Genomic DNA, 14335 nt, shown 5'->3' on the forward strand with positions numbered 1-14335 from the left:
TATGTGCATCCTATAAAGCATTAAGTATTTCTGTTTTGATTCCTGCATTCTGAGCATGCTCCATAATCACAATGCATTCTATTTGCTGCGGCTATATAGTCTGGATTCATGTCAAACCTCTCAACTATACTAATTTTTGCAGAATGTCCAGATTTCTGCCTCATATTTTGGTATGTTTCGTATTCGTATAACATTGTAGTTTTTCAGCAAATCACTGGCAAATAATTGAGGATCAAAGTCAGAAAATAATGACAGACATTCCAGTTTTAGACTTCATATCCTTCAGAAAATTCATGCTAATGCAAAACCTGTTTTTCTATCAACTAAGTTTGTAAAAGCAATATTTTAAAAAATGCCATACTTGGGGGCCTTTGCATCCCCCCTTTTTTATTGCTTTGTCCAGATTTCTTCCTCTGAGCGTTTCAAGAGTGCTAGGCATACTCAGCGTACTCAAATGAGTGTATATTCTTTTCTGAACATCTCTTGGAAACTTCAGTGCCAAAAAGTACCGAATGTTTAGAACTGTATAAACAAATATTTACAGTATAGAGGTACAGGTGCTTGTGTGAAAGGAATACACTTTTTAAACAGCGTTTTATTTGTATAAATGCTAACATTTGAAAATAACGTATCCCCTTCCTGCATGTCTGGAAGGCATTTAGACGGTTGAATACATTTTAAAATGATAGGTGAGCATACCTCTCAACTGTACAGTTTTCGCAAAATGTCGATTTTTGCATCATATTTTTATCTGTTCCTCGTATTTTTAACAGGCCATTGAGATTTGAAGTTACTAAATAATGACATTTGAGTTTCAGACTTCATGCCCTTCAGAAAATGTATGCTACTACTGCAAATTATGTTATTCTAGCAACTTTGAATTTACAAGAGCAATATTTAAAAATATTTTCCTACTTGTAGGCCTTTGTCCCTCCCCTTATGTAAGGCTTTGTCCAGATTTCATGCGCTCAATGTTGGAGAGGTGCGTAGGTGGGAGGTGTGCGCAACAGCGTTAGGTTTGAGTACAAAATGTAAATTTCATTCTGTGTACACCTTTAGTATGATTCATGTACATATTTGCACTTTGTTAAACAGGCGAAACTATTTTTTTTCTGCAATAGCCTTCTACTCAAAAACACAAAATACTTGCAAAATCGACTCGTCTTTAGAGACGCGATCAACATTAGGAGAAACTACAAGACCGCCTTTAAAAAAAAAATAAAAAAGCCACGCCCGAATTTTAGAAGCATCACTAATACTCAAAATTAGTAGCGTAAGAAGCAAGAGGCGGGGTTTTATGATATAAAACCTGCAAACGTAGACCCCTCTATACTTTGTGCCAGTTGTATTTCTCCAGTAGGTAACTATATATGGTTTCTTTTTTTTCTGTTTCTTCCTTACATTGTATTGTCCACGTAATTTCAAGAAAGCTATTGGTGTATAATTAGTGTAGTATTTATCTGAATAAATGTTTCGGTTTTGCTTAAATGAAAGTGCATAATTGTTCTGAAGTAAAGTAGCGGATCCGTTGTGTACATTTTTATAACTGTTGCCATGACTTGGTGTTTCACAAGTAGTTGGCTAGCACTAAAAAGGGGTGTGACATTGCAGATAAATCGTATGTACAAGCGATTTTATAATGGTACATTTAGGGGAATTATGTATCCGCAGTTGGAAGCCGTAGAAGAAACTTTTTAACTCGTGTCTATGTAGTAATCCCTTCCCGCACTTTGGTGTGTGGGGTATGGCTGAGTTCTCTGTTATAGCTTTTCTTTAGCGTCTACATTATAATTTTCTAGTCTGGTTAACTACATAATCCAGTGTAGTAAAATAGCTTTCGGTTTAAGAAAAAAAGCTTTTGTCTTTGAGCTGTTATTACTTCTAGTTTCAAATTGGGTCGTTCTGCTAGTGTTAAAGGTGTGAATGTTAAAGTTGCGAACAGCTTTAGAGACTTCAGTAATACAACACACCGTGTTTTTATGTTCCCTTAACTGGAGGGCAGTGCGTAATGAAAAAAATGGAGGAGATACGTTTCCTTAACTGGAGTGCAGTACGTAATGAAAAATGGAGGGGATAAATTATTGTAGTTGTCTTAATGTTTCTTTCCTCAAGTGTTTTCCCTCTTACTTTTTCTCTAAAAGTGTTTTATGTATTTAACTTGCCAGTGCCTACTCGCTTAAATATGGAGACCATCACCTTGTAAAAAGGACTTTAAGAGCCTGGGGACACGAAACTTGGCTGTAATGTAATACGCTAAGCGGAAAGCACGGAATTAAAATCAAATGTACTTGGGTCTTCAGCTGTTCCATTACTAGTCACTGGCTAAAGATTAGCGGAGGTTTATCCAGGGGTTGCATTATTACTCGGCTGCCCCTAATTTTGATCAAATTTAATTTTCTCTCCTGACTGAATTTTGAAGAAATGGAGGTGAACTACACTAATTTCGAAACAAAGTATATCCTTTCCCATTCTCCTGCTCTATCTAAAGTATCCCTTATTTTTGGATTTCACCCTGATACAGTTTAAAGTCTCCTTGCCGCATTAAATGAATACCAGCTTGAAAGTCTAATGAATGTAAACTGTTATACAAACTGCTTCCGAATTAGTTCCTCTATCTATACAATCTGTGCCAACTCTGTTTCCTCTTTTCTCAAAGGAAAATCTTTCGTTTAGTCCATGAGAAATTCAGACAATTATTTAAATTCTAAAACTTTTTAGATCTATAAAGTTTTCAGATGGCTAAAAAAAGTTATGAATCCGAATATGGGGTTTTATTCTTCTGATTTTGTTAATGAATTGGAATTAATAGACGTGGATATGGGTAGATGCATGGGGGGGGGGGGGCGCCAAGCCCACAGCCGCTGTGTAAACTGTTAGAGGGCGCAATTGACGTGTGCGCTAGCTAGTGCGGGGAGTTCCGTACAAGCTTCGTAAACCCAGTGCTGAAGTTGTGGTTACTGCAAAGTCAATGATTCAGTGTAGCAAGCTGTTTACTACCCAGCAGACAGTTATCTTTATAATTTAGTAGTCCGCGCGATTATTATGCCGATTAGCTGTGGCTTCATATGCAAATGAAGTGACACTCGGATTTGTGCGTGATATGCGTGCATCTGTTGTCTATTCAATTGACACCCATGGAAATGAGTCTTAATACTGTGTTTTAGTAAATTATTAAACGTTCGGTTGACACTTTTCCCCAGTAGTGCGGTCTTCCTTTTGCCAAGTAGACTTCTAGGTCCTCTAGTGAGATTAACCCTTCTGCTGTTGGAGTAGTCATTGTCCCAGAGTGCTCTGGCTGTTTTATAAGACACAAAGCAAAGCTCTCTGGAAAACGTTGGTAACATATCACTGTTCACTTCTAAACATTCAGTGTTTTAGCATTGTCTGTTTAGCATCCGTTATCCATTCCTCGTGTGTGTAGGGAGGAGGCGAGACCGAAGGTAGCAGACTTCACGCTAGCTCTCCAGTTCCGTTTCAAAAGATCAATAAATCAAACGTGGGAACGGCTAAAACTTCCAACTACGTGATGGTTAGACTGTATCAATTGGGTGGCGGGTAATGGGAGCCTCTATAGGCAGTTTTTGAAGGTGGAGCAGTTGAGTGTGCAGCAGAAGTACTAAAACTAGGTTTTAGAATCGGTACCGCGCTGTTTCGTGTGTTGTGTTTGGTTTTTTTTTTTTTTTTTCCCCGGAATCGGAGCGGGCCCTTGGGTCAGCTGGTGCCCTAGGCAAAAGGGTTCCATGGGACCTCCAGTTTTGTATTAGAATATTACCCCACCAGATGCGCAGTATCAAGGACCGCCCACTTGTGCGTTTCCCTGTAATGCTAGTCTTACTGTAAATAAACAGAAGATCAGCCCAACGATGAAAGTAAACTTCAAAGAACAAAAACAAATGGTCTTTCAGGCAAACGAATTCACAAACCACAAACTTTAATAAAGCGCTTTTCGTCATTCACAATGGAATAACTTCTTCAGAAGATACCCAACGTCACCAAATAGAATATGGAAAAGAAAGTAGTTGAGTCTATTCTATACAACATTTTGGTCTTTCAGCTGCTCCCGTTAGGGGTCGCCACAGCAGTTCAACTGTTTCCATTTCTTCCTGTCCTCCGCGTCTTGCTCTAGTCACACCAACCACGTGCATGTCCTCTCACCACATCCATAAACCTTATCTTAAGCCTTCCTCTTTTCCTGTTGCCTAGCATCTTTTTCACAATATACTGTGCATCCTTCCTCAGCACATGTCCAAACGTATGTAATCTTGCCTCTCTGGCTTTGTCTCCAAACCCCTGGGCTGACCCTCTAATATACTTATTCCTAATCCTGGCCACCCTCGTCACATCCAGTGCAAATCTTCAACTCTCCACGTCAAGCTCTGACTCCTGGCTTTTTGTCAATGCCACTGTCTCCAACCCATATAACATAGCTGGTCTCACTACCCTGTTCCCTACTTTTACTACAGATCACAATGTAATTTGCAAACATCCTAGTCCACGGGGACTCCTGTCTGATCTCGCCTGTCCATCACCATTGCAAATAAGAAAGGGCTCAGAGCTGATCCTTGATGTAACTCCACCTTAAATGCATCCATCACTCCCACCGCAGACCTCACTGCTGTCTCACTACACTTGTACATATCCTTATCCTGTACCACTCTTACATCTGACACTTCTGACTTCCTCATACAATAGCACAACTCCTCTCTAGGCACCCTGTCATATGCTTTCTCTAAATCCACAGACACAATGCAACTCCTTCTGACCTTCTCTGTACTTCTCTAACACTCTGAAACATCGCATTTGTAGTGCGTTTTCCTGGCATGAAACCATACTATTCATCACTTCCTTCTTAACCTAGCTTCCACTACTCTTTCCCATAACTTCATGCTGTGACTGATCGGTTTAATCCCTCTGTAGTTGCTACAGCCATGCACATCACCCTTATTCTTAAAAATTGATACGGAATCACTTTCTCCATTCCTCAGGCATCCTCACTTTCCAAGATTTCATTAAACAGTCTAGTTTAAAAACTCCACTGCCATTTCACGTAAATACCTCCATGCTTCCACGGGTATGTCATCTGGACCAACAGCCTTTCTATTCTTCATCCTCTTTATAGCTATCCTTACTTCCTCCTTGCTAATCCACTGCACTTCATGATTCACTGTCCACACATCAACCTTCTCTGTCTCATTCTCTTCATTCATCAACCCCTCAAAGTACTTTCCATCTGCTCAACACACTCCTTGCTTGTGTGTACGTTTCCCTCCTCCTTTATCACCCTTACCTGCTGCAAATCTTTACTAGCTGGCTAGACAAAGGGACCAAATCGGTTCAGGTCCTTTTCTCCCTCCTTGGTGTCCAACCTTTTATACAACTCTTCATATGCCTTATCCTTGGCCTTCGCCACCTCTTTGCCATGCACCTCATCTCCTTGTACTCTTGTCTACTTCATCTCTTTGACAATGCCACTTCTTCTTCGCCAACCTCTTTCTCTGTATACTCTCCTGTACTTTATTCCACCACCAGGTCTCCTTGTCGTCCTTCCTCTTTCCAGATGTGTCACACAGCACCTTTCTAGCCCTCTTACTAGCTCTGCTGTAGTTGCCCAGCTCTTCGGTAACTCTTCACTGCCACCCAGTGCTGGTCTTAACTCTTCACTGAACATCACTTCAGTTACCCTTTTTCAGTTTTCACTATTTGATCCTTGGTTCTGCCCTCACTCATCCTCTTCTTGATCAATGTCTTCCTACAAACCCCCATCCTGTGTTGCCTAACTACATGCCCATTGAAATCTGCTGCTCCAGTCACCAGTCTCTCACCCTTTGGTACAGTCATCACCACTTCATCCAACTCGCTCCAAAATTTTTCTTTCTCATCCATCGCACACAACTTGTGGAGCATATGCACTAACAACATTCATAATTACACCATCAATTTCCAGCTTCCTAAACATCACTCTATCCAACACTTTTCACCTCCAAAACACTCTTTAACATACTGTTCCTTCAGGATAATGCTTATGCCATTTCTCCTTCCATCCACACCATGATACCGCCTCCGATACACCTAGCCTTGCTCCCCTTCCCATCTGGTTTCTTGCACACACAATATACCAACCTTCCTTTGGTCCATCATATCGGCTAGCTCTCTCCCTATACCAGTCATACTGCCAACATTCAAAGTTAGACTATCACAGTCCTAGCCTTTACCTGCCTTCGAGCATGCCTTCCCCCTCTTCTCCTCCTTGGCCAACAGTAGCCCAATTTCTGCCAGCACCCTGTTGGCCAACAGTACTGGTGGTGGTTGTTAACCTGGACCTAGACTGATTCTGGTATGTATTTCTGTACTGTACTGTTGTCTGCATGTATGACTTGGCAAAATTTTATGCCAGATGCCATTCTTGACACAGCCCTCCCCATTTATCCGGGCTTTGGACCGGCACAAAAATGCACTGGCGTGTGCATCCCCAGTGGCTGTAGTCTGTACAACAGGCACCTAATCTACTTGTAGTCCTCTGTGCAAGAACACACATGGCAGGTAGATCTCTTTACTTGTATCTTTTAATTATTACTATTGCTTAGCTGTTTGACATCCAGTATTCATTTGTGGTGCCACGTCCTATATGCCAAAGAATTTTCCATGTCATTCTGTTGGTCTGCAGATATGTATTTTTCAAAATGTGATATATATTTTTTTTATTTGTAATGTCGGACTGCATTTATTTCTGGGTACAGTGCATTGCAGTAACAGGTGCAAACCTGGAACCGTAATGTTTAACGTGCAGTTCACATACCTCTCAACCTTTTAATGCTCAATCTGAACAAAGCCTAATAAAATGGGGGGGGGGACTACCAAATATAGGGAGAGAATTTAAGTAATGCGTTCAAAGTTGCTACCTTTTACAAGTTTTATATTGGCATGCATTTCAAAAGAATGCTAACTGTGAAACTAAAATGTGTGCCATTATTTACAGGCTTCCATGTTCAGTAAGAAAGGTGGGGGACATGGGGGGCTTGCCCCCTGAAAAAGCAATTTAAAGCACAACATTAGGATGGGGTGTAAAGTACTGCATATATACTGCCCTTCGGTCCCACTAATACTTGAACCTGTCCTTGCATCTCTTAAAGGACACTAGCTTGGAATGGCCGTATTTCAGGAATGGCAACACTGTGTATTCTGTATATCCAAAATTAAATTTGGGGTGAAAAACTGCAGCAAACTGTCACTGATGGAATATTCCAACAGGTTGCTGGATAATCTGCATGGCTCGTCACTCAGCTGTATCTTGCATGCAACCTCACATGGGCTTGCCCTGTCAGTCATGCTGGCCATGCCCATTCCTCCCCAAAAATCAATGGGGTAGTGTTCCAATACAAAGCCGTGCCTTCTACCACACCATCTGGTGCCCCCATCCTGGTCTGCCGACACCAAATACTGGAAAAGCACCCCTGTTACAGCAGCGCCGTAGGCAGTCGCCTAGTTGGCCTATTCCTAAGGCCGGCTAACACTTTTTTTTTTAGCTGCTTTTATGTATAGAAATACATTACTAAGCTTGTTTCCTGCAACTAGTCTATTCCAGATACAGAGTTGCTCTATCCAGGACTTTGTGGCTTTGTATTGGAATATTACCCAATGTGATTTTCATGCAGGAGTGGGTGTGGTGTACATGATTGACAGGGCAAGCCCATGTGAGGTTGCATGCAAAATATGGCTGAGTGACAAGCCATGCAGATTATCCAGCCACCCACAAAGTATTCATTTTGAAAATTCTATCTTAACAGCTTGTTTGTTGCTGTTCTTGAAATACAGCCGTTCCAAGATAATAATTTTGTGTATTGTCCTTTAAGGGATGTAAGGACAAGTTCAACTATTTGTGGGTCAGAAGGGCAGTATGTATGCAGTACTTTACACCCCACCTATTTTTGTGCTTTAAATTTCTTTTGCACCCCCACCTTTCTTAACTATACTGTTGTGCTTATGAAAAGAACACAATGTGTGTTTTTCTGGTAAATTACTGAACATGGAAGTCACTAAACACACTTGTGTCTGAAATGCACACTAACATAAAACCAGTCATGCTAGCAAGTGTACGTTATAAAGGCAGTACTTAAATTCTCTCCCTCCTTATATTTGGGAGTTTGCCCCATTTATATTAGGCTTTGCCCCATTTATATTGGGCTTTGCTCAGATTTTGTGCATTAACACATTGAGAGGGTGTGTCACTTAACTGCAACTGCACCTTAAATGTTACAGTTCTAGGTTTGTACATGTCTTAGCTTAGTTACCACAATCCAATGTCTCCTGAAAAGTAGCCTTTTGTATATATATAAAAAAAAAAAAAAAAAAAAAATCTTGCAGACCATGCGAAAGCATAACCTTAATTGAAATGAGGCATAACTATAGATATTCGCACCAAACCCCTTATCTTAAGAGCACTGTTCAACAGTAAGGACTCTTAACAGAATGACATGAAAAATTATTGGCATATAGGTTGTGGCACCACAAATGGATGTGAAACTGCAATTAAAACCAAATGCAAGTAAAGATCTACCATGTGCGTTCTGCAGAGGACTAGAAATAGTTTAGGTGTATGCTGCTGTATAGAATACATAATGCACACTTGGCAGCAGCACGCAGATTCAATTACACTGTTTTCCATATTGTATTTGGTGACGTTTAGTATGTCATATTTATTCAAAGTAAGGCTTTCAATTACAGGGAAACAGTAGTGGGCGGGTTTTGGGCAGTTAATGTTCTAATACAAAACCCTGCTTGTAAGCTGAGACCCCCAAGTCTTTCTGTGTTGGAGGGAAGCCTTCTAGCTTATTGGGTCTTACCACTCCACTGTCTACCACAAAAGGAGGGGCTTCTGACTCAAATTGTAGTTCATTGGCAGTTTTCCATTTTTTTCAACTTTCTGGTTTAACCACTCATGTTTGTTTCTCACCTTTCCTATAACTAGTCTAGTCCAGATACAGAGTTATATCCAGGACTGTTGTAAGCTGCCGAGTGGTGCCAAAGTCTGCTCTTATTTTTCCCTTGGATGTTAGTTCTCTCCTGCACTTTACCGTACTTGTAGCAATTGTTGTAGCACACGCAAGTGCTTCCAGCACTAAATGTTCTGAGGAAAATGGCTCCAGTACTACCCCTAAAGGTCAGTTCCCTGTGCTCTTTCCTATTAACTTGGTGAACTTGGGCATCCTAAGGCAATGTAACAACTGCCTCATGTATGCTGACATCCCTCTCCTCTTACCCCCCAACACTCAGGCTTGCGAGAGATACAATTGTATATTCAAACTGGAAGCCATGCACTCTCCAGCCAAGACCAGAATAGCTGGTCGAGAAGGTCAACACTGGCACCATACCACATGGAACACACACCAGCACTATCTTCATGTAAAAACACAAACCACACACCAACGTTCGGGGAGGCTCTCATTAGAACTCTTCCCAAACGGACCTCCAAGGCAGAAATGCATTCTACCACTAGAGCACAAGATAATCATAGGTTCATACTAGGCTATCTGCCCTAGGGCATTTATAAGCCTAGCCAGAGTATGTTTGGCTTTCGCCACCCATTTTAAATTAATTTTGCTATGCCCTTTTTCGAGGTTAGTATACTGTGCCTCTGTCTAACAGTGACACAGAAGTGATACCCGGGGTAAACCTACGATCTCCCATCCACTCATCAAGATTCCTCTTGAAAAGAGTCAATGAGGGACTCTGCCTAACCTGGACTGGGATTTTATTCCAGAGTGAAGGGAGCCTCTGGGTTATGAATCTGTCCCTCCAGCATGTCCTATTTATTTCAGTGCTGAGGTTAAAGTCTCTCGAGCGTGTAGTTTGAGGTACTTTTGGGGTCTTTCCAGTTGCTGCAGGTGTTTGGTAAGGTACATCCCAAAAGGGGCATTGTACTCAATTATGGGCCTGATGAGGGATGAGTAAAGAGGCACGATGACCTCCCCTAATCTAGATGTGAATCCCTTCATGATTAGGTGGGCTATATAAAATGTTTTTCTAACAACTTTGGCCACGTGGTTGTCAAATGAGAGATTGCTATCAACTTGGGTCCCCAGGTCCCTAATTACTACTTCTGTACTTAATGGATTACCACCTATGTGGTAATTTGTGGGCACTTTGTTTTTGCCAAAGGGGATGACTATACACTTTTTGGCGTTTAGCTTGAGGCCATGGCTCTGGCACCAGTTGTCTGTTTCTACGAGGCCCTTTTGGAGGATGCTTGTGTCGGCTGGAGAGTCTATTATGGCGCCCAGTTTGCAGTCATCTGCGAACTTGGTCAGCCACAGTCCTTCCATGTTGGCCTGTACCTCCGAGAAATATATACCAAACAAGAGAGGTCCCAGGACTGAGCCTTGTGGGACGCCACTTGTAACTGGTTTGGAGTCTGACATGGCTCCAGCAATTCTAACCATGTGGGTTCTGTCCTTGAGCCAGTTTGCAACCCATCTAGTGACATAGGGGTTTATATTTAAGCTGGTGAGCTTATCTATAATGCCCGAGTGGGGTATTGTATCGAAGGCTTTTGCGAGGTCCAGATAGGCTGTGTGGACCACCTTCCCAATGGCCTTGGTGACTGTTTCAAAGAAGTCAACCAGGTTTAAGAGGCAGGATCTGCCCTTAACAAAGCCAAACTGGGTAGGATCCAGTGTCTGTAGGTCCCCAATAACTTTATTTATGAGGTCCATGATGATCCTTTCCATAGCTTTGCAGACCAAGCTAGTCGGGCTTATGGGGCGATAGTTTCCAGGGTCCGTTGAGGCACCACCTTTGTGGAGAGGGACCACTGTTGCTGTACACCACTCTTTGGGTACATATCCTGTAGCAAGGCTGAGATTGAACAGTAGTTTTATGTTTGGGTTTAGCTCTTCTTGGAGTTCATGTAGGATGCAGCCTGGGACACCGTCTGGTCCCATTGATGCTGTGTTTTTTGCTTTGGAGAGGGCGGCTCCCACCTGAGCATCTGAGATGTCAGGGGGGCAGCACTCTGCTGGGATAGATATTTGCCCTTTTGGTGGGGAGGGGGGGTAGAAGTTTGCGCTGAACCTGTCAGCTAGGATGTTGGCAATGTCTGTGGGATCAGTGTATTTTTTGTCATTTTGGACTGAGACACTTGACTCTCCTAAACAGTGTGCCACTCAACCAAAGCCCCATAAGGCAAAACAGTGTGCCAAACACACTAGTCGTAGGTGACTTGATAGTGAGGCACACTGACGTCTCGCTCACTAGGCTGAATAAGGAGCAAGTCAGCTGCCGGTCAGGCACCAGGATCCACCACAATGCACACACTCTGGTCCCTCAAGTACAAATGACCGTCATTGTACATGTGGATGTGAATGACCTGAGATGTACCTCCCTGGACTGCATGAGACATGGAGGAGCTGTCATATTATGTAGCCCAGACAGGTATGACCCTAGCCCTGAGCAGCATCCTGCAATCACCCAGAATACCACAGTACAAGCAGAAAATGATTCGATTCTAACAATTGGCTAAGGTTCTAGTGTTATAAGGGGATGCAGAATCTGTCTGCCTGGGATGACATGATTGACAAACCTTGATGCTTTGCCAGAGATGGCCTGCATCTGTCACCTCTGGGCTTCTGGATACTGTCCGAGGCTTTTGCCACCCCTATAGTGCCTTTTTAACACCCTGAAGGATATTGGGGTCCAACCTAAGTCACTCATACTGGGTTAAACTATCCCTCCATTAATTGGGGAAAACTACTCTTGTACCAGTACACTTGCCAAATGTTTCCTGGAATTCATTAATTCCAATGCTGTGGACCAGCTCTTTCTTGCCCCCACTAGAGGTAGTGACATCCTTGACCTGGTCATTACTAACATGGTTGACCATTGCTCTAAACAAATGGTTGACTCCTCCCTGGTTAGATCAGACCACAAACTAATCACCTTGGAAATGCACATCCCTCCAAACAGAGGTGGTTAACTTCACAGTACCCATGCAAATGGAGAATAGTTGCATGACAACCATGCATCAATGCACTGTATGAACATGTTTGGGCAGTTTTTCCATCTTTCAACTTTCTGATTTTAAAAGCCCGCATTTGCACTTTTCCCCCCTTTCCTGTAACTAGTCTAGTCCAGATGAGTTGCTGTATCCAGGACTGTTTGTAAGCTTCTGAGCAGTGCCAGTCTGTTCAATTTTTTCCCTTGGATCTACTAGTTCTCTCCTCTCCTGCACTGGTACTAGCTTATTAGTCTAGCACATTACCAGATTTCATGTAGCAATTATTGGCACAAATGTGCTACCAGCACTAAACATTCTACAAGGAAACGGATCCAGTACTTAATCAATGCCCACCCTGCAGGCATGTCAGTTGGTTCCCTGTGCTTTTAACCTGGTGAAATTGGGCATCCTGAAGCAATGTAGCAGTTGCCTTGTGTACACAGACAACCCTCTCCTCTTACCTTCCAATATTTGGACTTGTGGGAGATGCACTTGTATATCCAAATTAGAAGCAAAGAACAGAATAGATCGAGCAGAAGGTCAACGCTTGTTTCACACCACATGGAACACACACCAGCACTGCCTTCACATAAAAACTCAAATCACACACACACCTTCTCGGAGGCTCTCAGTAAAAATCTACCCAAGCAGCAGAGGCCTCCAAGGCAGAAATGCACTATCACCACAACACTAATCGCAAGACACCAAACTCCTAAACAGTGTGTCACTCAACCAAAGCACCTAAAAACAGCATGGCCAACACACTACTCATAGGTGACTCAAGAGTGAGGCAAGGAGAAAGTCAGGTGCCAGGATCTGCCACAACACACGTGGGTCCCTCCACAACCAGTACAAGTATGACTCATTGTACATGTGGGTGTGAGTGACCTGAGATGTACCTCCCTGGACTATATGAAGAGACATGGGAGGAGCTATTGGGTTATGTTGCCTAGGTGGGCTTGCCCCTAGCTGTGAGCAGCCTCCTACCATCATCCAGAATGCCACAGTAAAAGCAGAAAATGATTTGCTGTTTCTGGTGTTATTCTAAGGGGATCCAGTATTTATCTGCCTGGGATGACATAATTGACAGACCTCTATGCTTTGCCAGAAGCTTACATCTGTCACCCCTGGGCTTCCAGATACTGGCCAAGGCTCTTGCCACTCCAATAGTGAGTTTTCTGTGTTCCAAAGACCAAATTACCACCATAACCACTACAAACAAATGCAATCTGAGGGTCATGCTGCTCAACACTTAAGTGTAGATCTCAAAATGCACTCTCTAAGCATCCATTTAAAATGGAGAACATGGACATTTGTGCTCTAACAGAGACCTGGTAGCACCCCTGCAGTACCAGGCTAGAACTCATTCCACACCTTTTGGCCCCAGAATTTGGACTGAAGCTCCAAAGGTGGTGGTTCCATATTCATAAAGGATGCGTACACCTCCAGACTGGTAGCCCAACATGTAATGCATCGGAGATATGTCGGGTGCAGCTAACATTTGCCAAGACTGCGAGCCTGCTATAGGTCCTTAACCATGTCTCAATCGCACTCCATGTTCCTAAGCACCCTGGAGAATATTAGGGTCCAGCCTAACACTCTTACTAGGTGACTTCAACTACCTCGCCATTAACTGGGTAAACTACTCTTGTACCAATACACTTGCCCAACATTTCCTGGAGATCATTAATTCCAATGCCCTGGACCAGCTTATTACCCCCACTAGAGGTAGCAACATCCTTGACATTGTCATTACTAACACAGGCAATCATTGCTCTATACCAATAGCCAGCTCCTACCTGGCTAGATCCGACCACAAACTAATCGCGTTGGAAATCCACACCCCCCTCACCCCACCCACAAAGAGGGCAACTACCATGAAAAACTTCTCCAAAGCTAACTTTGGGCTCCTAAGAACAGAGGTGGCTAACTTCACAGCACAGTACCTATGCAAATTGAGAATTGTAAGATTCTGCAGTCACGCTACATCAATGCACTGTACAAATGCATACACAAATGTATAGATCTCACCCTACCCAATAGAACAAAGACACTCTCTTCCAAAAAAAAAGTAAGCCAATCTGGGTCCCCTGCCATAAACCAACTCTACGACAGGAGGAGGAAACTGATGTGGTATAAGGTTAAGTCCAAAGATTGGAAAATATCCCTTGGCCTGAAAAAAAAGTGATTCCTCATCAAATCCTCTGCTGCAATTCTGTTATCCTAGCTAGCTTTAGATGGTAAAGACAACCACAAGGCCTTCTATAGTTATGTAAAATCTCCATGGCAATACCCAGATTTGCACTGAGGTACTGCACAATGGTACCTCCTCTACTGAGACAACAT

General features: G+C 42.7%; 1 protein-coding gene across 4 annotated transcripts in view; it reads left to right on the forward strand.

Annotated features, from left to right (window-relative positions):
* Positions 1 to 1227: 1227 nt before the first annotated feature.
* Positions 1228 to 14335, forward strand: part of LOC122808984 (protein S100-A9-like) — a 122353-nt gene continuing 109245 nt past the window's right edge. The window contains exons 1-2 of one of the 4 annotated variants that reach the window (XM_044080150.1): positions 6336 to 6346; positions 10455 to 10457. In XM_044080150.1, the coding sequence (XP_043936085.1) occupies positions 6337 to 6346; positions 10455 to 10457 (13 nt within the window). In that variant the 5' untranslated portion in view covers position 6336. Of the gene's footprint in view, positions 1361 to 6335; positions 6347 to 10454; positions 10458 to 14335 lie in introns of those variants that run through there. The other 3 variants (XM_044080152.1, XM_044080153.1, XM_044080151.1) reach the window with 3 other exon arrangements.

This window comes from Protopterus annectens, chromosome 8.part0, assembly GCF_019279795.1.
Source record: "Protopterus annectens isolate FY-2018-M chromosome 8.part0, PAN1.0, whole genome shotgun sequence".
Taxonomy (NCBI): domain Eukaryota; kingdom Metazoa; phylum Chordata; order Ceratodontiformes; family Protopteridae; genus Protopterus; species Protopterus annectens.